Consider the following 27981-nt stretch of genomic DNA (forward strand, 5'->3'; position numbering starts at 1 on the left):
GGCCATATGATTTCAGAGAGGCTGCACATGAAGCCCACTGGGTGAGCAGTTATACAGAAGTATCTGCACACCCCTGCTCACCCCCCAAAAAGGTTTCTGAACTGGCCCTGCTAAAGCTGGCACAAGAAGGTCACTTGAGCATGTCAGGAATAGCATGTTTGCATATATATGGAGCCATTGGCCCCATCAACCAGCAAGGAGGGCTGTCTGCTATTCTACCCTATGGATAGCAGCTGTGAGGAAAGTGGCCCAGCAGTCACATACATGCACGCATGCCTGCACACACAAATACTCAGGCCTTATGAAGACAGAGTGGATGTCATCTATCTTTCTCATGAAGGAAAACTGATACAAGGCCCTCTAGGCCTGATTCTCCACTGCCTTGCACCCTGTAAAGTCATCTGCACTTGTGCTAGGTGCATATCAAATGCTACCATCATTGTAAATGAGTGGAGGAGTCTGATTTGATTGTACTTTACACTCAGTCTGCACAGACATAACTAACCAAGGTGCAGTGCCATGGAGAATTAGACCCTCTAAGACCTACTCTATTAAAAAATGTCTTTGTTTGAATACTGCTTAAACTTAGAGAGAGGGTCCATATAGATGGGATTTAAACTGTGCAAAACCAAAATCATCCCTCGTTTTGCCAATCTTTACTCAATTATATCATTAGCATCAATGGGCATTGCATACACAGAATGATTGCTGGATGGGTCCACTGACTGAATAATAAATATCAGGGCCAGATTCCCCGTTACATTATGGCTCCTTTGTGATACTCCAGTGTGAAGGGGCCATAAGGCTTTTAGGTCTGGCCTCTGGGAATTCCACCAACACAGGGGAAATCTCCAGGTGGTGTAGAGTCATTCCCCCTTTTGCCATCTCCAGAGCAGGGGCATGAGAGGTTATAGATGGGGAGGATCAGAGGAGTGGAATGAGCATGTTTGATCTGGCTATTCCCAGCTGCTGAAATGGCCTCTTGGGATGATACGCAACTGGGCATAAGTTAGAGCAACATCGGAGTTGCTCTTATTTATGCTGCGGGCCTGGCTGGCCCCGCCAGCCATTATATCAGTGGGTGAAGTGCAAAGATGGTGGAGAGTCACAGTTGTGGGCTGCATTTTTGCATTGAGCTTAGCACAGCCAGGAAAGAGAATTAGGGCCTCCAAGTCAACATTTTCCAAAAATGGAAACAAGCAACTAAAGGGCTGTCTGTGCTGCCATTCCAGTTAAACCGAGCTTAAATATGATTGGAATCATGCTATAATATGTGGTGCATACAGCCTTCTGTATTAAGAATGTCACACTGCGGGTGCTTTCAGGTTGCATGTCACCTCCATGGTTTGTTCAGAGAGAACTAATATGAATGTGGTTGAGAAAAATAAACAAAGCTAATACTGGTTTCAACAGAAAAACATGAGTGAGCGATTGAGGGTCTGTGGGAAAAATAGAAACAGCCTCTCTGTTTTGATTGTACTTAACCTTGCAACCACGCAGTCAAGCTGTGACCTTTGGAGAGAGTCTGTCTGTTCCAATGAGGCGATCTAATCTCCATTCCAAGTGTTGGTTTGATGTTTTTACACCTATGAATGTATAGATGTTTCTGCAAACTTCCATGTCATTTAATTTATTAACCTTTAAATGCAAAACCACCCCAAAACTAAAACTTTCCATTATTTTTTCTATGAAAATATTTGTATTTGCACTAGTGTCAGTGATGTCTGGAGGTCAGAGCAACGGACTGCCTCTGCCACTGTCCTACAGCAAGTCTCGCTGTAAAATGATAGGTTTCAGAGTGGTAGCTGTGTTAGTCTGCATCAGCAAAAAAACAAGACAAACGAGAAGTACTTGTGGCACCTTAGACTAACACATTTATTTGGGCATAAGCTTTCATGGGCTAAAACCCACTTCATCCGATGCATGCAGTGGAAAATACAGTAGGAAGATATATATACACAGATAACATGAAAAAATGGGTGTTGCCATACCAACTCTAATGAGACTAATCAATTAAGGTGGGCTATTTTATCAGCAGGAGGAAAAAAACCCTTTTGTTGTGATGATCAGGATGGTCCATTTCAAATTGTTGACAAGAAGGTGTGACTAACAGTAGGGAGAAAATATTAGCATGGGGAAATAGTTTTTACTTTGTGTAATGACTCACCCACTCCCAGTCTTTATTCAAGCCTAATTTAATGGTGTCCAGTTTGCAAATTAACTCCAGTTCTGCAGTTTCTCGTTGGAGTCTTTTTTGAAGTTTTTTGTTGTTGGAGAATTGCAACTTTTAGATCTGAAATTGAGTTACCAGGGAGGTTGAAGTGTTCTCTGACTGGTTTTTGAATGTTATAATTCTTGACGTCTGATTTGTGTCCATTTATTCTTTTGCATAGAGATCGTCCGGTTTGGCCAATGTACATAGCAGAGGGGCTTTGCTGGCACATGGCATATATCACATTGGTAGATGTGCAGGTGAACAAGCCTCTGATAGTGTGGCTCATGTGGTTAGGTCCTATGATGGTGTCCCTTGAATAGATATGTGGACAGAGTTGGCACCGGTGTTTGTTGCAAGGATAGGGTTCTGGGTGAGTGTTTTTGTTGTCTGGTGTGTGGTTGCTGGTGAGTATTTGCTTCAGATTGGGGGGCTGGCTGTAAGCGAGGACTGGCCTGTCTCCCAAGATCTGTGAGAGAGGGGTCGTCTGAGAGATTAAAGGAAATGCGGTTGTATCTTAAAGCTTGGCTGTAGACAATGGATCGTGTGATGTGGTCTGGATCAGACACAAATCAGATGTCAAACTATAACATTCAAAAACCAGTCAGAGAACACTTCAACCTCCCTGGTCACTCAATTTCAGACCTAAAAGTTGCAATTCTCCAACAACAAAAAATTTCAAAAACAGGCTCCAACAAGAAACTGCAGAACTGGAGTTAATTTGCAAACTGGACACCATTAAATTAGGCTTGAATAAAGACTGGGAGTGGGTGAGTCATTGCACAAAGTAAAAACTATTTCCCCATGCTAATGTTTCCCCCCAACTGTTTCTCATACCTTCTTGTCAACTGTTTGAAATGGGCCAACCTGATTATCACTACAAAAGGTTTTTTTTCTCCTGCTGATATTAGCCCACCTTACTTAATTGGTCTCGTTACAGTTGTTATGGCAACACCCATTTTTTCATGTTCTGTGTGTGTGTGTATATACATCTTCCTACTGTATTTTCCACTGCATGCATCTGATGAAGTGGGTTTTAGCCCACGAAAGCTTATGCCCAAATAAATGTGTTAGTCTCTAAGGTGCCACAAGTACTCCTCAGGTGTGGTGTTTTTTGTTGTTTGTTTGGTTTGTTTGGGTTTTTTTTGTTTGTTTTTTTTTGGTAAAATGATGGTAACAATAATTCCCTACCTCACTTGGGTGTTGTCACTCTTACTTCGTGAGTATTTGCAAAGTGCTTTGAGATCCTGGGTTGGAAGGTGACATTTAAGAGCAATGTATTATGAAGATTATTTTATATACTTGATGAGAAGTGACATTTATGGACCCCAAAGTCGTTTAAACTGATGACAGACTCAGAATGCCAAATTGCTCATTGAACCCTGAATAATACTGCTCTTATTGTAACTTTTAGGATGACTGTATTAAGTACTGTTGAATAATAAATGTGTGGCATGCATACTGGTATTTGTAAATATATTTAACTTTTTTTTCTGGCTTTTAGTCAATCTAGTCAGTGACAGAGTAGGTTGAGTAACACTGCTCTAGCCAATGACCAATGGCTCAGCTTTGGTTTTTGAAGGGCGAAGTCCTGAAATTCATTATTTTGCACATAAGCCCTATTGAAAGCAGTTTTTGCCTGAGTAAGGCCTGGGTGAGAACTGCATAAACATGGGCCAAAAGTGAAGTCTCACTTGGTTGCTACCTAACATGGGATGCTCTTTCAACCAACTCTTTTTTAAATAAGAATGAGTTGTGAACAGTTTTAATGTGTCTGTTTTAATAAGCAAGACTGAGAGTGTAAAATACAAGCTTCAGCGCATTCTTTAACAAAAAGGAAGTGATACATACTAAAGGCCTAATTCTGCCCTGTGAAGTCAGCAATAAATGGCTACATAATGTGCAAAACAGTGGAGTTTTGTATGTGCAGTGGGTGAAATGTAGTCCTGTGCACAGGATCAGTACAGGGCCTATGCACCACTCATTATGGCTTATATTCAGTTTAAGTGATACATTGCCTGTGTGCTGGCCCTCTCAGCAGGGCTGAATTTCACCCATTTTGAGTTTTACAGACAGCTAATGATACCGACTAAATGAATATCTACTCTTATCTGCATAAACATTGAAATGTGAGAGAGTGAAAAATGAAGACATAATTGGTATATTTCAGATATGAAAATAGTGGTTTCCTATAGCCAGAATCATTGCATTTTTAAGTGTAAAGTCATATCAGGTAGTTAGATCTCTTTTAAGTAGTTAATGTTAATATTGTGTATATTTGTTTCTAGATACTGTTAGAAGTTGTGTAGCAAAGCTGTTCTTCAGCTGCCCCCTGAAGGGTCATTACTGCCTATACAGTAAATCCAGTTTTACACTCGTCAGCCGGCAGCCTCAGCTATGGATCCATATCATGTTTCTCTTTCAGCAGGTGTGTGCAATACATATAAGCAGTGGCACCTCAATAAACTGTACATGAAAAAAATGTTTTAACGGTAACCCATTTTGATATGTTGATCATCTCCATCAATGTTACTGTATGTGTGTATATCCTTTGAATTTCCCCTTCTGATTTCTCAGAAGTGGACAGAGTTACTTATAAGCTCTTTATTCTCCAGTGCTTTGCAGTAGAGTGGCATAATGTTGTATGACAGAGTATGTGATTTCTGTTAAATATAACAAATTTAAGATGCCCAGATGAAATTAAGAAATCTGAAGTACAAACATTGGACCACAACTGGTCATCCTTTTTCAGGCAAAACTCCCATTAAAGTCAAGACCCCATTCTGCTTCCGTAGAAATGAATAGGCAAACTTCAGCTGATTTCTGTGGAAGTGGAGTCTGGTCTTTAGACTTCAGTAGGCCTTGGTGGTGCTCAGCACCCCTTACTCAAAACTCCCAGAGAGCAAAATCCTGAGTAAGGTCATCAGGATTTGATCAGTGTTGTTCAACTATTGACTAAGATTCTTTTGATGGTTATATTAAATATATTTCCAAAGAAAGACCATTAATTGATCATGCTTATCTGGAATATATATATTGCGGTATATTGAATAATATAAAGGAAAAACAAATCTGCATTCCCAGTTCAAGATGAATCATGATGGTTTTTCTTGTGTTCATAATAAAAAAAAAATCAACTTCTCAAACTATATATAGTAGTTTAAAGATGCAGTATGCCCAATGTTATTGTAATCTTAGTAATTAGAGATGGAAAAGACCTATTAGATCATTGGGTCAATCTAGCCGCAAGTACAAGGCATAGTGACATAGAGGATACATCAGATATAAAACTAATGCTACCCTTGATCTTGGCTAAATGTTTACCAAGTGAATATTCAAACAAATGTAGTACTGTAAATTATGTTCCTAATGGACATTTGGTTGATTTAACAAATCAATATACTCCTACATGTTGTATGATGTCCTAGAAATAAGTACACACAAGATCAGAAAAATGCAAATGAGAAGTAAGAACCATTTTGATTCAACTCTTTCATTTCAAGTAGATATACCAGCAAGCAGATTACTGTACTACCAGTGAGCTGAGCCCTCCCTGCCAGCTCCAGTCTAATTTCAGCACTGCCAGCAGCTGGTTCTGGAGCTGAGCACATTCATCTTGAACCTGACCCTGAAAAGTGATCTTTGCTGTGGCAGCCAGCAGGTCATTAGGGCCTAATGGGGTAAACCCACCACTGTCACAGCTGTGTAGTTTAGCAGGGTATGACAAAGTACAATACCACTCACTGCCACTAGGATTTGGAGCTGCTTCAGCCCCTAAAGGGGTAGAGCTGGATGCCACTGAGGAATTACCACCCTGCAGGACATAGACCACAGGTGGCTGAGGGAGGAGGCACAGAGCAAGGAACACAGATTTCTTCAGTTTTGCACAGCAGAGTACATGACTGTTTGCACATGCTTCCTTCAGCACATGGGTTCAATAGTAGGAAGGAAGCTATAGAGTGGGGATAGAGGATTTGTTATGTGCAGCTATTTCAAATCACAATCATATTCCTCTGCCTCTGTTCCTGCTTTTCCACACCTAGAGGATGCTGGCGGGGGGGTGTGGATGGGTGGGTGTTCTGATTTGGTGGGGATGTGGGGAGGGGAGGGTCTGAGCCAGGTGATGCTGGTTGTTAGGTAGGAGGGGGAAGAATTCTTGGCTGGATTGCAGCTTAAGTGCTCACCCTGCAAAGATCTGAGAGCAACTAAGCCACTGAGCAAGAGGCAAGCTGTTATCTGCCCCAGCTAGACTATGTAGAGCCCAGGAGGAGAAAAGAAGAAATGTGATCTGCTGGTTTTTAAGGGTGTGTTCCCTTCCTGGAAGTAGGGAAGGGAAAGAGACACTAGCATTTGAGGGGCAGAGAGAATTCAGGGAAAGAGAGAAGGTAAAAGGGGAGAAGGAGGACAAAGAAATAAGAAAAGACAAAAGTTAAAAATAAAGAGAGGTAAACAAGATGCTGAAAGACTGAATTTGAAAAGAGAATTTTTTTAAGGAAAAAGAAAAGGTGAAAGTGGCCGCAGGGAGAACTAACCTGCATGACAGAAAAATGAGAGCAAGGGAAACAGCTGATGGAAAAGATGTATTAAAATGCATGAGAATGAGCAGAGAAGGAAGAGCAGAAACAAGGGAGACACACACTAGGAGAGTAAACAGTCTATTTCTTTATGAACTTATATATAGTCTGATGCCAAAAACATACCATCTTGCTGGATGTTAACAAAATGATTTCAGTCCTTCTCTCTTTCTCTCTGTTGTATATTTTGAATCAATCGTAGTGATGCTTTCATCTTTGATTCCACCTTTATTTCCTCCTGCTTAACGTTTTCCTCATATTTTTTCTTTTTAAAAATCTCTTTAACCCTTTTACCAAGATTACATTGCACTTTGGCGTGACCCTTTCAGTCTTTTATAGAGCTGGGACAATAAGCTTTGCAATATTTCCTATCTCAACAGATTTCCCATCCCTCTTCCCCCACCCCCACTGCTTCTGTCTGCATTCTGTTCCTCATCTCTCTCTCTCCTCTCCTCCTGTTTTTTTTTTTTTTTTAAATACCTCCTCATCCCCCTTGGGAGCCTCACCTCATTTAGAACTCCTGGACCATGACTGCTCCAGTTACACTTTGGCTTTAATGTGTTTTTTCACATTTCTGTCTTGGGTAATTGCATTTGTTAAATTAAAAGTGCTGTTGCCAAGCTGACACCCTTAAATTTTGGCTCATCTTAACCATAGCAGCTCATATATTGATGCTGTTCCTTATATGTTTATTTTTTATAAAAATCTGGAATATACCCCATCTATACTATGCTAGAAACTCACAAGACTACATTCTTCCATCTATGCACAGGAAGTCCCATGTGTAACCCACTATGTACCCAGAAGAGAATAGATCCCTGAATGTATAGGGCTCATCATGAGTCATCTTTCACACCCATTCTGGGGAGAAAGGGGCATAAAGCACTCCCCTCCGTGGGCATCTCCATCTGGTCTGTGTGCATGTGTGAGAGCAGCTGCTGCAGGGGAAGCTGCTCACCCTCCCATGCAGGCACACAGGTAGTGGGCAGGCAGGATTGCAACAATAAGTGGAGTCATAGAATCATAGAATATCAGGGTTGGAAGGGACCTCAGGAGGTCATCTAGTCCAACCCCCTGCTCGAAGCAGGACCAATCCCCAACTAAATCATCCCAGCCAGGGCTTTGTCAAGCCTGACCTTAAAAACTTCTAAGGAAGGAGATTCTACCACCTCCCTAGGTAATGCATTCCAGTGTTTCACCACCCTCTTAGTGAAGAAGTTTTTCCTAATATCCAACCTAAACCTCCCCCACTGCAACTTGAGACCATTACTCCTTGTCCTGTCCTCTTCTACCACTGAGAATAGTCTAGAACCATCCTCTCTGGAACCAACTCTCAGGTAGTTGAAAGCAGCTATCAAATCCCCTCTCATTCTTCTCTTCTGCGGACTAAACAATCCCAGTTCCCTCAGCCTCTCCTCATAAGTCATGTGTTCCAGACCCCTAATCATTTTTGTTGCCCTTCGCTGGACTCTCTCCAATTTATCCACATCCTTCTTGTAATGTGGGGCCAAAACTGGACACAGTACTCCAGATGAGGCCTCACCAATGTCGAATAGAGGGGGACGATCACGTCCCTCGATCTGCTCGCTATGCCCCTACGTATACATCCCAAAATGCCATTGGCCTTCTTGGCAACAAGGGCACACTGCTGACTCATATCCAGCTTCTCGTCCACTGTCACCCCTAGGTCCTTTTCTGCAGAACTGCTGCCTAGCCATTCGGTCCCTAGTCTGTAGCTGTGCATTGGGTTCTTCCGTCCTAAGTGCAGGACTCTGCGCTTGTCCTTGTTGAACCTCATCAGATTTCTTTTGGCCCAATCCTCCAATTTGTCTAGGTCCCTCTGTATCCTATCCCTGCCCTCCAGCGTATCAACCACTCCTCCCAGTTTAGTATCATCCACAAATTTGCTGAGAGTGCAATCCACACCATCCTCCAGATCATTTATGAAGATATTGAACAAAACTGGCCCCAGGACCAACCCTTGGGGCACTCCACTTGACACCGGCTGCCAACTAGACATGGAGCCATTGATCACTACCCGTTGAGCCCGACAATCTAGCCAACTTTCTACCCACCTTATAGTGCATTCATCCAGCCCGTACTTCTTTAACTTGCTGACAAGAATACTGTGGGAGACCGTATCAAAAGCTTTGCTAAAGTCAAGAAACAATACATCCACTGCTTTCCCTTCATCCACAGAACCAGTAATCTCATCATAGAAGGTGATTAGATTAGTGAGGCATGACCTTCCCTTGGTGAATCCATGCTGACTGTTCCTGATCACTTTCCTCTCATGTAAGTGCTTCAGGATTGATTCCTTGAGGACCTGCTCCATGATTTTTGCGGGGACTGAGGTGAGGCTGACTGGCCTGTAGTTCCCAGGATCCTCCTTCTTCCCTTTTGTAAAGATTGGCACTACATTAGCCTTTTTCCAGTCATCTGGGACTTCCCCCGTTCGCCACGAGTTTTCAAAGATAATGGCCAATGGCTCTGCAATCACAGCCGCCAATTCCTTTAGCACTCTCGGATGCAACTTGTCCGGCCCCATGGATTTGTGCACGTCCAGCTTTTCTAAATAGTCCCTAACCACCTCTTTCTCCACAGAGGGCTGGCCATCTACTCTCCATGTTGTGATGCCCAGCGCAGCAGTCTGGGAGCTGTCCTTGTTAGTGAAGACAGAGGCCAAAAAAAGCATTGAGCACATTAGCTTTTTCCACATCCTCTGTCACTAGGTTGCCTCCCTCATTCAGTAAGGGGCCCACACTTTCCTTGGCTTTCTTCTTGTTGCCAACATACCTGAAGAAACCCTTCTTGTTACTCTTGATATCTCTTGCTAGCTGCAGCTCCAGGTGCGATTTGGCCCTCTTTATTTCATTCCTACATGTCCGAGCAATATTTTTATACTCTTCCCTGGTCATATGTCCAACCTTCCACTTCTTGTGAGCTTCTTTTTTGTGTTTAAGATCCGCTAGGATTTCACCGTTAAGCCAAGCTGGTCACCTGCCATATTTACTATTCTTTCGACTCATCGGGATGGTTTGTCCCTGTAACCTCAACAGGGATTCCTTGAAATACAGCCAGCTCTCCTGGACTCCTTTCCCCTTCATGTTAGTCCCCCAGGGGATCCTACCCATCCGTTCCCTGAGGGAGTCAAAGTCTGCTTTCCTGAAGTCCAGGGTCTGTATCCTGCTGCTTACCTTTCTTCCCTGTGCCAGGATCCTGAACTCAACCAACTCATGGTCACTGCCTCCCAGATTCCCGTCCACTTTTGCTTCCCCCACTAATTCTTCCCTGTTTGTGAGCAGCAGGTCAAGAAAAGCTCCCCCCCTAGTTGGCTCCTCTAGTACTTGCACCAGGAAATTGTCCCCTATGCTTTCCAAAAACTTCCTGGATTGTCTATGCACCGCTGTATTGCTCTCCCAGCAGATATCAGGAAGATTAAAGTCACCCATGAGAACCAGGGCGTGCGATCTAGTAGCTTCTGTGAGTTGCTGGAAGAAAGCCTCATCCACCTCATCCCCCAGAGTCTTGGCTCTGCCTCTCCAAGGGACTGGCTGGCAGAGCTGAGCCAGGCTAGAAGGGGATGTAAACTCTGCTAGGACCAGAATATTTTCCCTTTTGGAGCAAGGGGGCAGCAGGGACTGAACAGTGACTCCGCATTGGAGCGGGAGGTGTAATTCCCAGTATGAGGAGACATACCTGTGATTGAGCTAGTGTGCTAAAAAGGAGTGTAGCTGTGGCAGCACGAACAGAAGGATGGGCTAGCTGCCCTGAGCATAAACCCGTGATCTTGGACAGGATCATACTTGGGGTGGCTAGTGCCTTCTGCTGCTTGCACTACCTGGGCTATGTTTTATTTTTAGCATGCCAGTGCAATTAGAACAAGTATGTCTCCTTGAGATGAAAATGACACCTTCCAGCTCTAGTGTAAACAAACTTAAGAGTCTCATTCTGTCCCTGGTGTGCTCCTGGGGCAGTGAAATTATACGTTGCCCCTTCCTGTGGGCTTGTGGTAACACCATGATCTAGTCCTTATTTCCCTAGGAATTTGTTTTTTTACCATCTTTTATGCTTATGGCTTTGTTTCTATTCTGAATTACTGGTTGATATAGGGGTCCTTGCAGCTTTATTCTTCTATTGCTTTTGAAATAATTGTAGTAAAAATTACTGCTGAACATCTAGAGCCAGATTCTGGTGCCAGTGAGTCCACAGCAATACTCCCATGGGCTTCAGATGTGCAGGATCAAATCAGTAACATTTGGTTTTGTGTCCTTGCAAATATACTGTACACATAGCAGTGTGTATGCCCTTCTGTGAAAAAATGATGGTTCTTATTATGTTGTATTCACTATTCAACCCCATTGTGCAGTAACATGAAGTTTGATGTATTGTAATTTACACTTTTTTCATTTGTTTGAAACTCTAAAAGCTTTCACATACTGTGTCTATTTAACCATTTTTAAATTAAATACCATGCTACATTCATCCCTGGTGTAACTCCCCTGACGGCAGCGGAATTGTGCAAGGCATGAATTTGGTAGAAAGTATATTTATAATGTGTTAGCATTTACCAAATGTAGTTAAATGACTTTTTTATAGTTATTTTGTCCCAGATCCAAGGAATTCCATGAGTTACCTTATTTTTGTGAATAAATGCAATGTTTTGCCATTTATTATCCTCTTTTTGTTGAGTGCAAAGGAATAATTTTCCTCTCATATCTCCATAACAGATCCTGACTTCTGTCTTCTGTTCTCCCTATAATTGTGAAAGTCTTGGTTAATAATTGTAATATGCTTTGAAATCCTTGGCTGAAAGTTGTGGAACTGCAAATTATTATTATACGTATTTATTATTTCAAGATGGGTGGATTTTATCTTCATAGAAGGAGCAGAATATTTGACTTCAGAGCTGTTTTGTAGATTTGAGAGGAGACTGTTTTTCCAATTAAATGATTATTAAGAACAGAAATGAAGGTAGAATAATGGATGGTCTTGGAGGAAGAAAGCATGGTATTTAAGTAGTACTGAAATTTTCTGAAAATGCAAGACCGTAATGTCCAGCTGAAGAGGAACAAATCTAGGTCAATTTTTCAAGTTTGATTTATTTATTAAGCTTTTTCCTACAGCAAATTTTGCATCAGATGATATAGGTCAACTCTACAGCCTCTGGCTTAATTGGACTCTTCAGGCTCGAAACTGTATAATAGACAGTGTTAGTAGTGCCCCCTATTTTTAAGGTTGTCTGATATTTCACATTATAAGGTCCTGTTTTCAGTTGCTTGTAACTTTGCCAAACTTTAACTGTTTGGGTTGAAATTTTCCATGCAAAGGTGTCCCATAAGCAGAAATTGTTCTGGAAAATGTAAGCTAAAATGGTTTAGCCATGTCTAAGAATGTGTCTAGGAGAATATATGTTTTGCCCATATTAAAAAAAAAAATCAGGGTGACGCTTTTTTTGAATCCCTCTGGTGCCCCTATACTAGACTAGAAATTTGGCAAGGGGTGCCTTTATGTCAGGGACATGCCTTTTGCCACTCCTGTGAAAATATGCCTGAATTTGGCCAAGTTCTAAATCTCTGAAAAATCACAGTTCACGCATGCCCAGTAGAAATATCTTAGATTTTTAGCAGCTAAATTGCCTGAAACTTGCATCCATATTGGGCATGCATCAGCCCAGAGTTGAGCAGGCTTTCCCTGCAATTGCATCTCTAGCCTGCTGTGGGTCAGGCTGGGATCAAGCACCAGAACTCAGAGCAGGGAGACTTTTGTCTTTTGGGTGCTCAGTGACACCCCGCCTCCTACCTGCTGGTCCCAGGCAGCATGGAGGAGCAAGCTACATGATTCAAGTGCTGAAGAGACATGAGCCAGACTTGGGGGTTTGTGTGCAGGGGGATTACATTAGAACAAGGAGTCTGTGGAAGGGAAAGTGCAGGACTTGGAGGCTGCTGGGTTTGGGAGGGAAATTGAAACTGGGAGTTGGGGAGGGAGACTTGGACTCGGTGGGCAAGAAGACAGGGATTGGGAGATGGGGCAGACAGAGACTGGCTGGAAAAGGAGATTGAAACTAGCAGGCAAGGACACTGGGCTGGGGAACTAGGGAGGAAATGGGGGGATGGGGTGGGGGGGACTGAGATTGGATGAGGAGATGGGGGAGACTGGGACTGGCGAGGCAAGGAGACTGGGACAATGAGCCCTGGCAGGGAAACTGGGACTGCAAGCCAGTGGGGACAGAGAATGCAGGTGGAGGGGAGGGGTGACTGGAAGCCAGGGGGAGGAAGAGAGACCAATAAGACTAGGAGCCTGGAAGGAGGGAATTCGGACTGGGTGACAAGAAGGCTGAAGACGAGGAGTTGGGAGTGGAGGCGGAGAAATGGGCATGACGGGGCTGTGAGATTGGGATGGGGAATCTGGAGGGGTAAGACTAGGTCTTGCTGAGAAAGGAGACTGGGATAAGAAGTTAATTTTCTCTCTGCACTGGGCTTTCAATGTATGCATCCCAGGTCCTTTGCCCAAAGAGACATAATACTAGTATATAATGAGTGCTAATACTGCTACTAATAGCTAGTTCACTTATCACTTTTCAACATTAGATCTCCTAGCACTTTACAGAGTTGGTCAGCATCATTAACACCGCTTTACTGAGGCACACAGAGGTGAAGTGACTTGCCCATGGGTCACTTATAGGTTAGTAATAGAGCCAGCAATAGAACCCAGGTCTTCTGAGTCCAGTGCTCTCCCCACTACCAGCACTGCTATATACTCGTGTTTTACATGTGCGCACACAGGGTAGTTGTGGTGTGTTATAGGTATATAGTCGTACTAGCTTATATGTAAAATGTAATGAATCAAGTACCTGTGAAATCCAGGTATTGTGCACAGAAATAGTCTCAGAACTAATGGCGTATACAGGAATTATTTAGTTTCACAGATTTATATAATTTGCATTGATTCGTATCCATCTTAACTGCACTGAATTGTTTTTAAATGTCAGTGTCAGATATTCTGCTCTTGATATAAGATATAACAAGGACAGCAATTACTTTGTGTAGTTGTAGCATTCTGAAATAACAATACGATTTTAAGACTCAGATTGAAATTTTCTTTTCAAATATCTTCTCCAGAACTTGTTTCCAGAACCCTTGTCCATACAAAGTAACACTGTGCAAGTCCTTGAAACCCTGTGGGAGAAGACACAGCTGAAGGGAACACATGGTTTTGAAACTGCGATGATTCAATCTACATTTCCACACCAGAAGGTAAACATTTATTCCTTGGGGTGGGGTTGAGGGGGAGGAAGTGATTTTTATACCAACCTTTAGAACCGGTCTACATGGATCTTTGCAATAGATGTGATGGCTCCATCCTGTGTTTAACTACTGGAAAGCAAACCTTTTACACACATGCACATGTGTGCACACATAATATCAGCATCATAAATATCTTAGCAATTAAACATGGGGCCCAATCCTGCTTCCAAAGAAGTCGATGGAATTTTTGAGGCTGACTTAAGTCAAAGCAGGATCAAGTCCAGGTGGCATCTGCTCCTTATTTCCAGCTACTGAATCACATTAAAATAAACTAATTTTTTATATTATTTTTCCATGTGAGCAATTGCTGTCTTGCCAAAAATATGCTAAGCATTTGCACTTGGGAGAGGAGGTGGCCAATGACACTGAGAACAGGATGGGAAGTGGGTCTGTGGACAACTGGTGGGATTTTCAAGAGTTCCTTAGGAACAGAAGTCCCATTCACTTTCCATCTCTCTATTAAGAGGTGATGTGAATTAGGAAAATGTTTGAGAACTACTGCTTTTATCATTGGTAAATTTACAACCTGTTTCCACCCTCTTTTGCTCTGTGTATGTTTGTGTGTTGAAAGGAAACTGCTTTATACACTGAGTAATTTTTATGTCACTAAATTTCTTTTGCCTTCAGTGCTGTGTAGCTCTGGTTTCTTCTAGGTATTTTCTTCACAGATTACCTTGCCAAGTCCTCTTCAGCCAGTTTATTCATATGGCAGTCTATGGCTTGTTCATGATGGAGGGGCCTCTTACATAAACCACACCCAGCTTGTAAGGGCTTTGACCAGTGCTCAGCAGGAATTTTATTTCTGAGTTCTGTGGTGGATCCATAAATGTCATTTTGTATTTTACTTTGAAATGTCTCCAGGTTTCCCTAAGCCCTCATACATGCTTCATGGGAGTTGCTAGTAACGTGAATGAAAACAGGTGATGGTACATGTAGGTATTTTTTCCTATTTACATACATAATTTTAAAAGCTAAAGTCTGAATAGCTGCCATGATGGACTGGTTAGCTGCCCTGTGGAAATTCACACAATTCTGCACAATGCCTTTGGTGCTATGAAAATGATGATTTTTACACACTCCATTCTTACCGTCTGTCAGTTTAAAAGCTATTTGCTGTTTCAGGAATTGTAGGGGAAACTGTTTCAAAGCTATTAATCAGATGTCATGCAAAAGACCAGTAGAGGATTATAAAACAGACGTATTTGTGTGAAGTACGGAAATATTCTAGAACATGTACAATTATTTTTTTGTTTACATCTCAGCTAAAATTTGATGAGCTAAATTGTCAGATGTGGTTTTAAAATTTCTTTCTCAGGCTGAGACTAAGTATGGAAAACGTCTGCCTCAAAGTATTATTTTTACTAAAGTGATGACGGTTGAAAATAGGAGTTGTTAATGGAAACATCTGAAACATAAGGTGATCATGTTGCATGCCATATTCAGATGCAACATATACCAGTACGTGCATATCATGCACATACAGATTCTTTATATTCAAAATTAAATTAAACTAGATCCAAGCTTTTTCTTCCAAAATCATAAGCTGTTCTTTCTTTAACTTAGAATAAAGCTTGTAATAGCTCATTTGCCAAGAATGGAATAACCGGCACATTGAACTATGAACTAGGAGATCTGACAACTGAAGTGATGTGAATGTACTTCTGACTGCATATTCAGGAACAAATTGAACCCCAGCATGCAATCTGAAGAACTGGGCTGTGTACTGGGCGGATTCGTAGTCTAGTGGCGTTTACAGTAGAACCACTTCATGGCCAGCTGCAGTAGCCCTCAGGGCTGGTGTATCCCCTTTCCATATGGGGACTGGCCCCTAGCTCCATATTGTCCCCTTCCCCAAATCCCTGTCCACACTTATATACAATGAGCCCACGATGCTCAGAGTGTCACACCAAGGTCAAAGGCAGCCGACCTAGTAGTCCAAGCCAGAGTTTGCAGTCACGAGACAAGATATTGGGAGATCAGAACCAAGAGACAAACTGGAGATCAGAACCATGAGTCAGGAACCAAAGTCAGGCCAGGTCAGGATACCGGGGGTAAGAAGCAGGAAACACGTTGGAGGTATGGAACAGCAGGGCAAATGCCAAGTGTCAAGCTGGGGTGGGATACCAGGAAATCCAGGAGCCAGAGCTGAAGCCAGAGCCCAGTTGTTTAGACAGTTTCCTGTTCCTGCTGCTGGCTTAAATAGGGCCAGTGGGCCAATGAGCCACACTGGGGCTTTACCAATCACATCCAGCAAACTGTTAGTCTGCAGAGTATTTGTTGCATAATTCTATTACTTTTAGCCCTTTGGGGGTTATTTCATCATTCCTTTTTTGTAAGAGTACGTTCTTGGGTAACAGTGTTCCCAAACTAATGGGACAATACATCAAGAAACTGTAAAATGAAAATTAAAAAAATTAAACCAACTAGAAAATGGAACTTTGGAAACTCATCAAGATGTAGAATTACACACTGTTAGGATGCTGGATAACAATCAAGTAGATGAAACACATTAAAGACTTTCTTGAGATTTTAAAACTGAGTCTCGTGCTATGCAGCTGTTGGCTGGTTTCACGTTCTTTGTTTTTGGTTTGCTTACTAATATAGGGCCTGCTATTGTTCCTATCAAAACTGATTTCATTGCCAAAATTCCCACTGACTTTTCTGAGAGCAGGATCTGGACCTATTGTTTAGTAGATTTCTTTTTATTGCTTGTGAAATTCAGAGACAAAGACTAGCTAGAGTCCGGTGTAATACCATTGGCCCAATGCAGTTTTTTCAATGTCTCTCAAACATGACCAGAAGTGGCTATAAGAAGTGCAAGTGTGTGACTATACACACACACACTCTCTCTCTTTCTCTCTCTCTCTCTCTCTCCTGAAAGCTTTTGCTTTTTCAGAAGTTTGCTTCAGTTGGAAAATTTGCCTTATACTGTGTATAGGTCCAACCGTGCAAGACACAACCTACTCTCAACCCCCAGTGACTATAGTGGAAGCTGAGAATGCACCTCGTGCAGAAGGACTCCATAACTTTTCTTAAAAGCAATTGTGGGTTAGAGCTCTTAACTAACTAAACTCTTAGGCACTTGGGTGTACCAAGGGACAGGATAAAGTGCTTAGTCATGTAAACTTTCTAGCACAGTCTACCTTTGAATATTTTGGTAACAGATCAGCATATTAGGCCAGATTTTCAGATGGTGTAAATGAATGGTGGTCTGGCGGTTTATACCAGTTGGGGATCTGGCCCATCCAATTTCTGCATGTAGAAAGACACTTAAAAGAAATACTAATGTGAAAAAGTAGATTTAAAAACAAAATACCCTTCTTTCCCCCCACCACATACAGACGCCCTTGCGGTTTTATTTCATCAAAGATTTCAGAAAAGTGTCCTTACCTTTTTTCTTTTCTGTTTATGGGTCTATCGAAATGTAGTAAAACATGGCAATACCAGCTCCATACTGTACATTCCATCACAAACAGACACATGTTCTACATCAGCTTAGGAAATTCAGAAACTCTGGGTTTCTGAAAATGGTTAAAGAAACCACTCTCTCTTCCTGGGAGAAAGCAGGCTGAACTGTCCTCTCAAAATGCTACTGGAATTTGTTAAATATTTTTGCAAGTAATCAGAAGTAATGGCAAGTTACTGAGGGACAGGATGAAGGTCTTATCAACCTACCTACTGAAGTCTGGAGACATGGCAATCTCTGCAGAATCATTCAGAATATATGTCTAGCTATGGAAGAGAGATTAGGAGAGTAGCTGTGTTTAATAAGGGTTTGCTTTATAGGAACAGTTGGGAATGCAGTCAACAGACATTAATGCTCTAAGTATCTGTTTTCCTATGTCTGCATGCATTGCACTCTTTCATTGTGATACAAGAATGCCAAAGAGATCCAGTTCTTCTCTTTATTGGCAAACTAATCCTTTGTGATTAGTTAACTGATTGCAGTGAACAATTTTAGGTTTTTGATAACCTGCTCCTTTCTTACACACTAAAATAAAGTTTGGAAAAATAATTATTTAGCAGTAGTGTTGTCTGTTGGATAAAGCATAGGATGGGGAGCCACAAGACCTGGGTTTTTCTAATCTTGGTTCTGAGAGTGGCTTATTTATGTGACCTGGGGCAAGTGACTGAAACACTCTGTGCCTCAGTTTCCCCATCCGCAAAAAGGGTATTAGAGCACTTCACAAACATCAAGCCTTGAGATCTTTGCATAGTGCTAGGTATTATTCTGTTTCACAAATAATCACAGATGATATCACCTGCAGAAAAGTGAGCAATTCTCTATAAATAACAATACCCACCAATTCATAGGAAGAGCAAATATCTTGCATTGTGTTCTAGAGGTGGATGAGTGATCCATTTGCCTTTTATTCACAATCTACATCTTCAAGAACAGCCAGTTAGCCTACTCTCTTCCCTGGGCTCTTCAGGGGTGCCCAGCTGGCTTGCTCACTTGTTTGGTTTGGCAGCAGTTGATAACATCATTTGCCCACTAAAACCAGGAAAGCATCATCTTGGTTGAGCAACTTGCTGGAAGCAATTCAGAAGGCCTTTAAATTCCTGTTGAAATGGTTAATGTTACTGGTATTTTATTGTGATATTAATGAAGTCTTATGGAGCCTGAAGCCTAGGTATGGGTGTTTATTATTAAATCTAAATAGAATGAAATAAATAAATGTCATTGTTACTGATACCAATGTATTAATTTATATTGTTATTATGTGTTTGAATTACTTTTGTCTTGTGAGATTTACGGTTGTTGAAATTAACATTTTAAAATAATCAGATTAACAGAATACCTTTGACAAGGCCTAAATAGCAGTTGTGCATGTAGATTATCTAATATCAAGATATTAGGAATGAAGGAGATGCTCAGATTTCAGTAACTGTTTGTTTCTCATTCTTAAATGTACACTTATCTTTAGTAAGTTTCCTGTTTACAATGTCACTGAAAAATGAAAAACGTGAATAATTCGAAAAAATATTAATAGCTAGGAATATTCCTCTTCTAGTAGTGAAGGCATTACTCCAGGTTAATGCTGGTATACTTGAAAGCAGAATATTGACTCTAATAGAATTGCTTCAGATTTGCATCATGGTGATTGACTGCAGATTTTGAGCCAATATGTGCAGCCAACTCACTATCACAAATTCCTAGCATTACACAAAGAATCTTATGTAGCAATGTACTGTGTGATCATGCCAAAAAAAATATTTATACAACACAGTTTAAATTTTGCCAGAAATAAAGTATTTCCAGATGTATACCCTCATAGATTTTCGGTCAGTTGCTTCAGAGTTCTTTATCAGAAAACATAGGCTACATTATAAAGAACAGAACCAGTTTTATACTCAGTCCAAAATCCATTGGGTTGACTCATGCCATCATTTGTCAAGAGTGACGGAGCAGCTATTTTGTGAACCTTACATGGATTCCTTCAGATTTCTTTGAGTAGTTTTTGAAAGAAAATAATTAACATTTTTAAGCAATTGTCATTTCCATTTATTCCATTTCTTCACTTGATAAATCACTTTATCCATCAAGAAATAATGCCCCATTTTCACAGCTGAGTAGTCACCTTACACCTTCCAGATGATGCAGGTGAGGGACAAGGAAATCTCTTGCCCCAAAAGTTTGACTACCTCCCACCTCACAAGATGGCATATTTCAAGCAACTGCTGATTGCCACACAGACTTTTCTTGAGCCTTTTCCCCATCCCCTGGCACCATAGCCAACGCACCCTAGCCACCCAAGAGGTGATTTTAGCAGCATAGAGAAGGCACCTGTTCTCTGGATTTTTTTTTTTTCCTTTCAACCCTGATACTATCAACTCATCTCTCCACAATGTGTCATTCATGGAAGACCCTGGGGACACATTGGAGGCAGCATCACCACCCTTGTGCCCAGCTTTCCAGTGATAGTCTAATGACAGAGAATCCACACCACACCAGGGCAGAGAGGACAACACACCTCTGGGCACTTCACTGCCCATTATTTTGCTCAGGTCCCCTTCTTGGAAGCTATTCCTTCACTGATACAAGGGACTAAAAACCAGGGAAACTTCCAGAAGCTAGCTGGGCACATCCTGCTTACTCTGTTACCTCAGGTCATTGTGCCTGAGTCTCCCTCTGAAAAACCTGCGGTGGTTCCTGCCTAAGTAGCTACCAGTTATCCTGCCATAGACAAGTCAGCTGAACAAGTATGGTCAGTGTAGAGAAAGCTCTTCAATTTCAGAGCAAATTCAGAGCAAAGCAGCCAGCTGAGTGCCATGAATGGAGAGGGTTCCCCTGTAGGAGGAGAGTTAGTCCCACTGGTATGGGGAAGGGCAGTCAGTGAGCAAAGGAGTCAAGTTTTACTTGCCATTTTCAGTGAATCAGTGCTCAAGTGCCAGGAAAGAAAGCACCCTAGACACGGATAGCCTGGTTACACCAAACATGAGGTATACTTGAGTACAGTCCCCAAAGATTCAGCTTTTCAATCCTTAGTTCTTGGTGTGCTGGGAAACACTTATGTTCCAGCTCCTTTTAGACAGAAGAATCTTTTTGCCCTGTTTCTGCTGATGGAAATTAAATGTTTATAATTAGAAGGTTTTTCTGATGTGCTTCTTTGACTGCCATCTCTCCTTGGGACAATAAATGTGTTTTTGCAGATGTCCCTGTATCTGGTATTTGTGCATGTGTCTGTTTCAAACTCAGCAGTTGGTTGAGATGAGGTCTTTTATGGAGGAAGAGGGTATTCAAACATTTCTATCCCCATCTTAGAAGTACAGGAGAGTCCCTAGTTGTGAAAACAGTGGGCCAAATTTCCCCCTGCAATACAGCCCCTTTCCTCTGTCTGCCAGCACAAAGAACCTTTAGAGTCAGGGACTCTAGCCAGCTGGGGATTCCTCCGACTGGAGGAGTCCCTGAATGGCATAGATCTGTTGTAGCTGGCTCCTCTTTTCCCCTTGGCTCTAGAGGCATGGCCAGGAGATAAGGCAAGGCTAGAACGCTGCTGTGGTCCAGCAATCCACAGCTGGGATAGTGACTCCTTTAAGGTTTGCTAGGAAAACAGTTTGTATGAGATTCATTTAACCTGTTACTGCAGTTTTGGAACTAAACCTCATAATATCAGTGCTGCTCATCAGAGGTTTGAGTTCTGGCAAACAAAACCCTCTAGTCCGTCTTTTAAAAAAAGTTGGCCCCAACCTACCATTCAGTGATTAAGGCTGTGTTGTGGCCTCATATCCATTTAAAAGGGAGGAAATTCCCAGCGGTGTAGTCACTAGAGACCATTGAAGCCTAATGGGTCCAAAAAAAAAAAAAAAAAGGAAGCCATAGAGAGAAGCTGAAAGTAGTAAAGAAGTTGCAGCTGGAGGGAGTGGCCTGAGCAAAAGCTTGCAGGTGGGAGTGGCCAGAGTACAGCTCTGGAAGAGTATCAGAAACTCCCCAAACCCTACCTTCTGAAGAGTTGCAACTTCAGCTGCTTCTGTTAAGAGAAAAGAAAACACCCTGTTTTTAATAGATCCACCCAGATGGGGTGTTTGCTGCCACAAAACATGAGAGAAGGGACTCTACTAGACCTTAACCCCCCCCAAAGCTCAATGCTCACCAGATGCTATTTATAAACTCCCAGCACTCACCCATATGATTTCATTTTACAAGTAATAAATTGTGGGGCAATCGGATCATTCATACTGTGAATTTTTTATTACTGCCCTAGGATCTGGACCATGTACAGATGCATCTGGAAGAAGTGAGGTTCTTTGATTTATTTGGATACAGTGAGGAAGCAGGAACGTGGCAGTGTTTCATGTGCAATAATCCTGAAAAGGCAACAGGTAAGGAATCTTCATTCACTACTTCCATGCAACACGTAGCAGGGGTCTGGTTCTGGCAGACTGCCTTACCTGGCTGGATGATGCAGGGTAGACTTCAAGTCTGCAAAAGCAACATGATTCTGACACCTTATGTAGTAGTAACAACAGAGGAGAAGATCTAGCCATGGCATTGTTGAGCTTTCCCACATGGGGACACTCAGGAAAGTTCAGTCAGATCCTTGGATGATGAAGTTAGTTACCTAAAGACCACCTTACTCCTGAATGAAACCATAGGGGGTGGGCATAACATAATTTATGTGCATCGACTTCACACTTTTGGTTGATTCACCTTAACTTTTCTGGGTGTCCCTGTGTAGACATGGCCTATGACAGGGAGGCTGTAAGGAGGGGAAATACTGCAGCAAACTCTGAAGAAAAGGGCAGACAAATTCTCCCTATAACTGGTGCTCATCAGCAAAGTTCTTCCCTTCCCTTATCTCTCTTCCTAATATTTCTGAAGAGACACAAGATTAAATTCAAACCTTATTAGCTGTGTGTTGGAAGTGGTGGTGTAAACCCAGAGTGAATGTGGACATGTATACTAACCTGACCAAAGCCCTGCAGTCACCCTGTGCAGCAGGAGTAATCTGCAGACATGGAGTGGACATGTGGCCTGGACTTTTACATTCATGTTCCCCAGGTTCCAGCTGAGAATGTCCTTGCTGCAGGTGTTTAGGGAGCCTAGAATGGATGCAACAATTGCCCTTTAATGTACATCTTTGAGTACACATCCCTGGAAGAGGTATCTTAAATTTGATTCTGAATTATTAGTTTTAATGTGATCAGATTACAGGCACACTTTTTCTGGGAACAGGCTGTTTAACAATTCAGTGATGAAAATGTTTGTACAGGTAAAAAAATAGGTGTGTCAAATTACTTACTATATTTGGTATCATTGTAGGTAGAGCTGGGAGCACAGCCTGTTACTGAGGTTGCCTGATATTTCCCATTATAACACCATTTTGCAATCATTGTGAACATCTGCCCAAATTTGGCCAAGTTATAAGCCTTTGAAAAATCAGTTAACATATGCTCAGTAGAGACTTCTTCAATTGTAGCAGGTAAAATTTCCAAACCTTCTCACCTCACTGAGCAAGTTTGAGCCTCACACAGATCTTAGGGCTGACCTAACTGTATGCGCCATCACCACAAAGTGACAGAGCCTGCTCCATTGACTGCTGCTATATTGACCAGGACTGAGACAGGTTGGAGTGGAATATGTAGAAGGGGTCAAGTTTGAGCAGAGAGTCTGTGCCTACTACAGCAGACCCTAGAATAGAACCCAAGAGTCCAATGTCACTGAAATAAGCCTAGTTTAAAATGAAATCAGAGTGTCATCTCAGCCTCATATTCTGGTTTAACTAAATCAGTTTAAAATAACATCTTTAGTTTAAACCAGTGCAACTGTGTGTGCAAAAAAAACTTCAAATCCAGACTCCAGCGAGAAACTGCTGAATTGGAATTCATTTGCAAATTGGATACTATTAATTTAGGCTTAAATAGAGACTGGGAGTGGCTAAGTCATTATGCAAGGTAGCCTATTTCCTCTTGTTTTTTCCTACCCCCCCCCCCCCCAGATGTTCTGGTTTAACTTGGATTTAAACTTGGAGAGTGGTCAGTTTGGATGAGCTATTACCAGCAGGAGAGTGAGTTTGTGTGTGTATGGGGGTGGGTTTTTGGAGGGGGGTGAGGGAGTGAGAGAACCTGGATTTGTGCAGGAAATGGCCTAACTTGATTATCATGCACATTGTGTAAAGAGTTGTCACTTTGGATGGGCTATCACCAGCAGGAGAGTGAATTTGTGTGGGGGGGTGGAGGGTGAGAAAACCTGGATTTGTGCTGGAAATGGCCTAACCTGAAGATTACTTTAGATAAGCTATTACCAGCAGGACAGTGGGGTGGGAAGAGGTATTGTTTCATATTCTCTGTGTATATATAAAGTCTGCTGCAGTTTCCACGGTATGCATCTGATGAAGTGAGCTGTGGCTCACGAAAGCTCATGCTCAAATAAATTGGTTAGTCTCTAAGGTGCCACAAGTACTCCTTTTCTTTTTGCGAATACAGACTAACACGGCTGTTACTCTGAAACCTGTGTGTGCACACAAACTCTTAGATGAAACAGATTGGATTCATGTCTGACTTGCCCTGACTCAGCTATTCTTTCTTCATACTTGTGTGAAATCAGAGCCATGCCCAGTAAGGGCAGAATAATTAGGCTTCCTGGTACAACGAGCCATTGATTGGATCACCTGGATTTGTTTCTTTACTTTCAGCATTTCATTGACATATACAATGTTACAGGGTGTGGTGGATCTGGTATACTAACTCCCAGACAGTGAAACAAATTTATCCTGGGTGTTGCACCATTGAATTGAGTTATAGCAACAATGAATTTACCCAAATATCTCCATATTGTGGATATTTCACATACTTGTACAGAGGGAGATGTGGGAGAAAAAATGGAGATGATTTAAAGTGCCTTGCCCTGTGAAGAAATTTTTAGCAAGAGTGGTGAGAAGCATGAAGAAGTAACAAAGTTGCTGACAGTTAGAGATTCTGGCCTACTTCATGGTGCAGATTGCTTATAAAATCCAGATTGAGTCTATGCCTGACCAAGTAACCCAGACCCAATATGTATGAAATGTGCCTTAACAAAATAAGGCCTAAACAAATAGTAATGAGAAGAGTGCATCTCTGATACATTTTTCCTTCTTAGGGCCTGATACTGAGGGATGCTGAGCACCAGGAATTTGCATTGAAATCAGTGAGGCTTTTAGGATTTGTACTCAGATTAATAAACTGACAGTATGACAAAATAAGAACCATATTTTAGCAACAATAAGGCACTTAAGAGTCTGAATTCAGAGTACTTGAACAGATCACTAACATCTTGAGTGCAAAAATGTTACATTGTGCCTGGCTCTGAGAGTCTTTAGGAAGAAATGCCTGAAAGTAGGCACATAAAGTGTGTGTTTAGAACATTTGAAGCAAATAGGTTGGCATATTTGGTTTCTCTTTTTGTTGTTTAAAAGTAGATAATTCTCAGGCAGAGGAAATAGACTGGTAAAAATTCAAACACGACCAGACGTAGGTTTGAACATGGTGAATCAAAATATGTGACATTAGAATCCTCACTGTGTTCAGGATTTTCTTTGCTCATTTCCTGCTGCCATAAATACAACATGCAAAGGCATTGGCTATAGGACTCAAAAGTATTATTTTATAGATTGCTGGAATCTCAGTCCTGGAAATGGAGCTGTTCTAAACTATTAACCGCAAAATGCTTAATACAACATTACATACAAACCAGCTAATAACATTATGATTTAAATGAAATTTTACATGCACAACATGCATGAAATTCAAATTCTATGTATCTTGAGACTTTAAATATACAACACTCAAGGATTTTAAAATAATGGTACCCACAACAGTTATAGCACAGCCCCCTTGTACACATGTAGTTTTTTCTATTAATATTGTGTATATAGATGGTATTAACTTTAATGCCCTAATACATGGTTTATAACAATAATCGAGACAATAGTTTTCACTTCTATACTATCTTTCATCTGAGAATTTCACAGTACTGATGGACACTAGATATTTAAGTCTTGCAACACCCTTCTGATGTAGGTATTCTTCTCTATTTTACAGAAGGGGGAGGGAAGAAAGAGAAGCCAAGCCCCAGAGAGATGAAGTGACTTTTTCCAAGTCACAGAACAGGGAACAGAACTCAGATCTTTTGTCGCCTGGTCCATGTCTCGACCACTAGACCATGCGTTCTCCCATATGAATGTATATGTCCAAGCTGTGGTTACTGTAGGAAGCATTCGTTGACTGTTGGGAATTTAAAAGCCCTGAGATGTATTGCATTAACACATCTCTTTGCATCTCAATTCCTTGTTTCTTTTGTAAAATAAAAAAACAGATTGTCTCACATTCAGAATAAACATGCTTCTTTGGATGGAGAGTGTCAGTGCTTTTAGCATCACCTCTTCTTCCTTTTATACCTCTCCTTGCTAGTTTGGCCCAGTAGGGGCAGGCCAAGCAATTGGCTTTTTACAAAAGAGAAATTTCTTTCTAAGAAGGTTTTAAAATAGTTTAATAAAATTATGCAGAAAATGTACCTGTCCTACAGCTGCTTTGTATGTGGAGAGTACCTGATTATGTGTCCTGACATATTTAGCAGCTTCTTCCTTGTATTCTCAAAAGCTGCTAACCCCAAGGCCTGATATTGTTCCCATTTGCACTGGTTTTTCCCTGGGTGTAACTCCACTGAGATCAGTGGAGTTACTTCTGATTTACACTGGTATAAGCGAGAAGTCTTAGGTCTAAGGACATTCAGGAGCTGGACACTGGAGTTGATGGGAAAGAGAATAGGAATAAAAGGAATGATTAAAGATTCAAGACATTCCATATTCAATACACTCATCTCATCTGGCAACCATGGAAACCCAAACCCTTTCCTCGATCCCTTCTATACTCTCAAGGAGGAGCAGCTATTCCAAACTGCCTAGCAGTGTAATCCTTGTTCTCAAATGTTCACTTTGCCTTGTAAATTGCACCTCTTCTTGCCATGTGGCGAGTGGAAAACAATTGCTTTGGAGACTTCCAGTCCTGAGAGAGCAAATCCATTTCCTTATTAACCACATTCAAATGAACAACTGATTTTTCTCAGGATAGATGAGGGCCTGTGAAAGTTCTAAAATGTCCTGAGGGAACATGCCCTTGCACTGCTTATTATAGGCTTTATTATTTTATGAAAAGAGAAAAACAGTGATTGGGAAACTGGAATTAACAGCGTAACCTCCCAGCTCCACAGGATGAGATGCAGCCACCCGCAATGAGACAGGGAGGGGCATTGGCCTTTGAGATGAGGCTACAGGGAAGAACATAATTTTCTTGCCATTGCACACACACCTCCTTGTCCCTCCCAACTTTAAAATATGTCCACTGTTCTGGGGTACCTACCTTAGACACCTGGGGCATGACTTTTCAGAGGTGCTGAGGACTCTCACATCCTCTTAAGGCCTGTTAGTGTTACAGATGCTCAGCATTTCTGCAAATTGTCTAGGGTGTTTCAAGTTGGCTAAAATCAGTGGCCACTTCTGGAAATTTTGGCTCAAATGTCTGCACTTTTTTTGCCATTTCCTTTTCCACACTCGCATTTTTGCCACCCACATTTGTCCACTCCCTCCCTCCCTTGCTCCTATCTTCCTCCATTAACTTTCTTTTTCTTCCACTCATTCCCTTCCTTTTCCCCCCAACCTCGTGACCTTTAAGATGCCTCTCTTTAACTCCTGTTAACTTTCAGCCTTCATTCCTAGTCCAGGATCAAAGACACCATAATTGATATCACAGGATTCCTTTGGATCTGGCCATTTTTTCTGTTAGGACACTACTCAGCTGTCCCTTTGAAAAATATTATCTGGATCATTGCCACTATCTTACTCTCCCAGCTAAAGATGTGAACTGCGGGTACCCTGGACAAATTTAACTCTTCACTTGTCAGGCAAATATCAGGATCCCATCTCTACTTGTGTAGAAAAGAAGTTCCCTAGGGCAGGAAGGCCTTAGTTAGATTGTGCCAAACTACTGATTGTAAAGTATCTATGGGAGGTTTCTACCTGATGGTCTCCCTCTCAGACTGCATCTCTGCTGGGGTGTATAGATCCCACAAGGGAGCGGCACCTAAAGAGTTAATGAAGAGTGCACTCGCTCTCTCAGCTGTGGCTAAATGGTTGGTTAGTGGCAGCTGCAATAAAAAGCTGCAAACAGACAGAGCAGGGTGACTGTCAGAGGCCGAACACCACAGTGGAGAAGCGCTACAGTATCAGATGCAGAAAAGTTGCCTAGAGGGACCGCTTTGCTGGCAGAAAGATCTGGGAAGGTTGCCATACAGAAGATACCTGCAAGGGGTAGAGGTGGGAGGTAGCAAGAGACATACATATGCAAACAATCTTTGATTGCCCAGCCCAGAGTCCCTGTGCTGGGACTTAGAGGAGAGGGCAGGCCTGGGACC

The 27981-nt window shown here is 41.8% G+C and overlaps 1 protein-coding gene across 2 annotated transcripts in view; it reads left to right on the forward strand.

Moving 5' to 3' along the window:
* VEPH1 (ventricular zone expressed PH domain containing 1) overlaps window positions 1-27981 on the forward strand; it is a 147844-nt gene that overhangs the window by 94555 nt on the left and 25308 nt on the right. Inside the window, exons 9-11 of one of the 2 annotated variants that reach the window (XM_077827020.1) lie at window positions 4501-4640; window positions 13908-14042; window positions 21800-21917. In XM_077827020.1, the coding sequence (XP_077683146.1) occupies window positions 4501-4640; window positions 13908-14042; window positions 21800-21917 (393 nt within the window). The remainder of the gene's footprint in view (window positions 1-4500; window positions 4641-13907; window positions 14043-21799; window positions 21918-27981) is intronic. The other variant, XM_077827021.1, reaches the window with a different exon arrangement.

The sequence above is a fragment of the Eretmochelys imbricata genome, chromosome 9 (genome assembly GCF_965152235.1).
Source record: "Eretmochelys imbricata isolate rEreImb1 chromosome 9, rEreImb1.hap1, whole genome shotgun sequence".
Classification (NCBI taxonomy): Eukaryota; Metazoa; Chordata; order Testudines; family Cheloniidae; genus Eretmochelys; species Eretmochelys imbricata.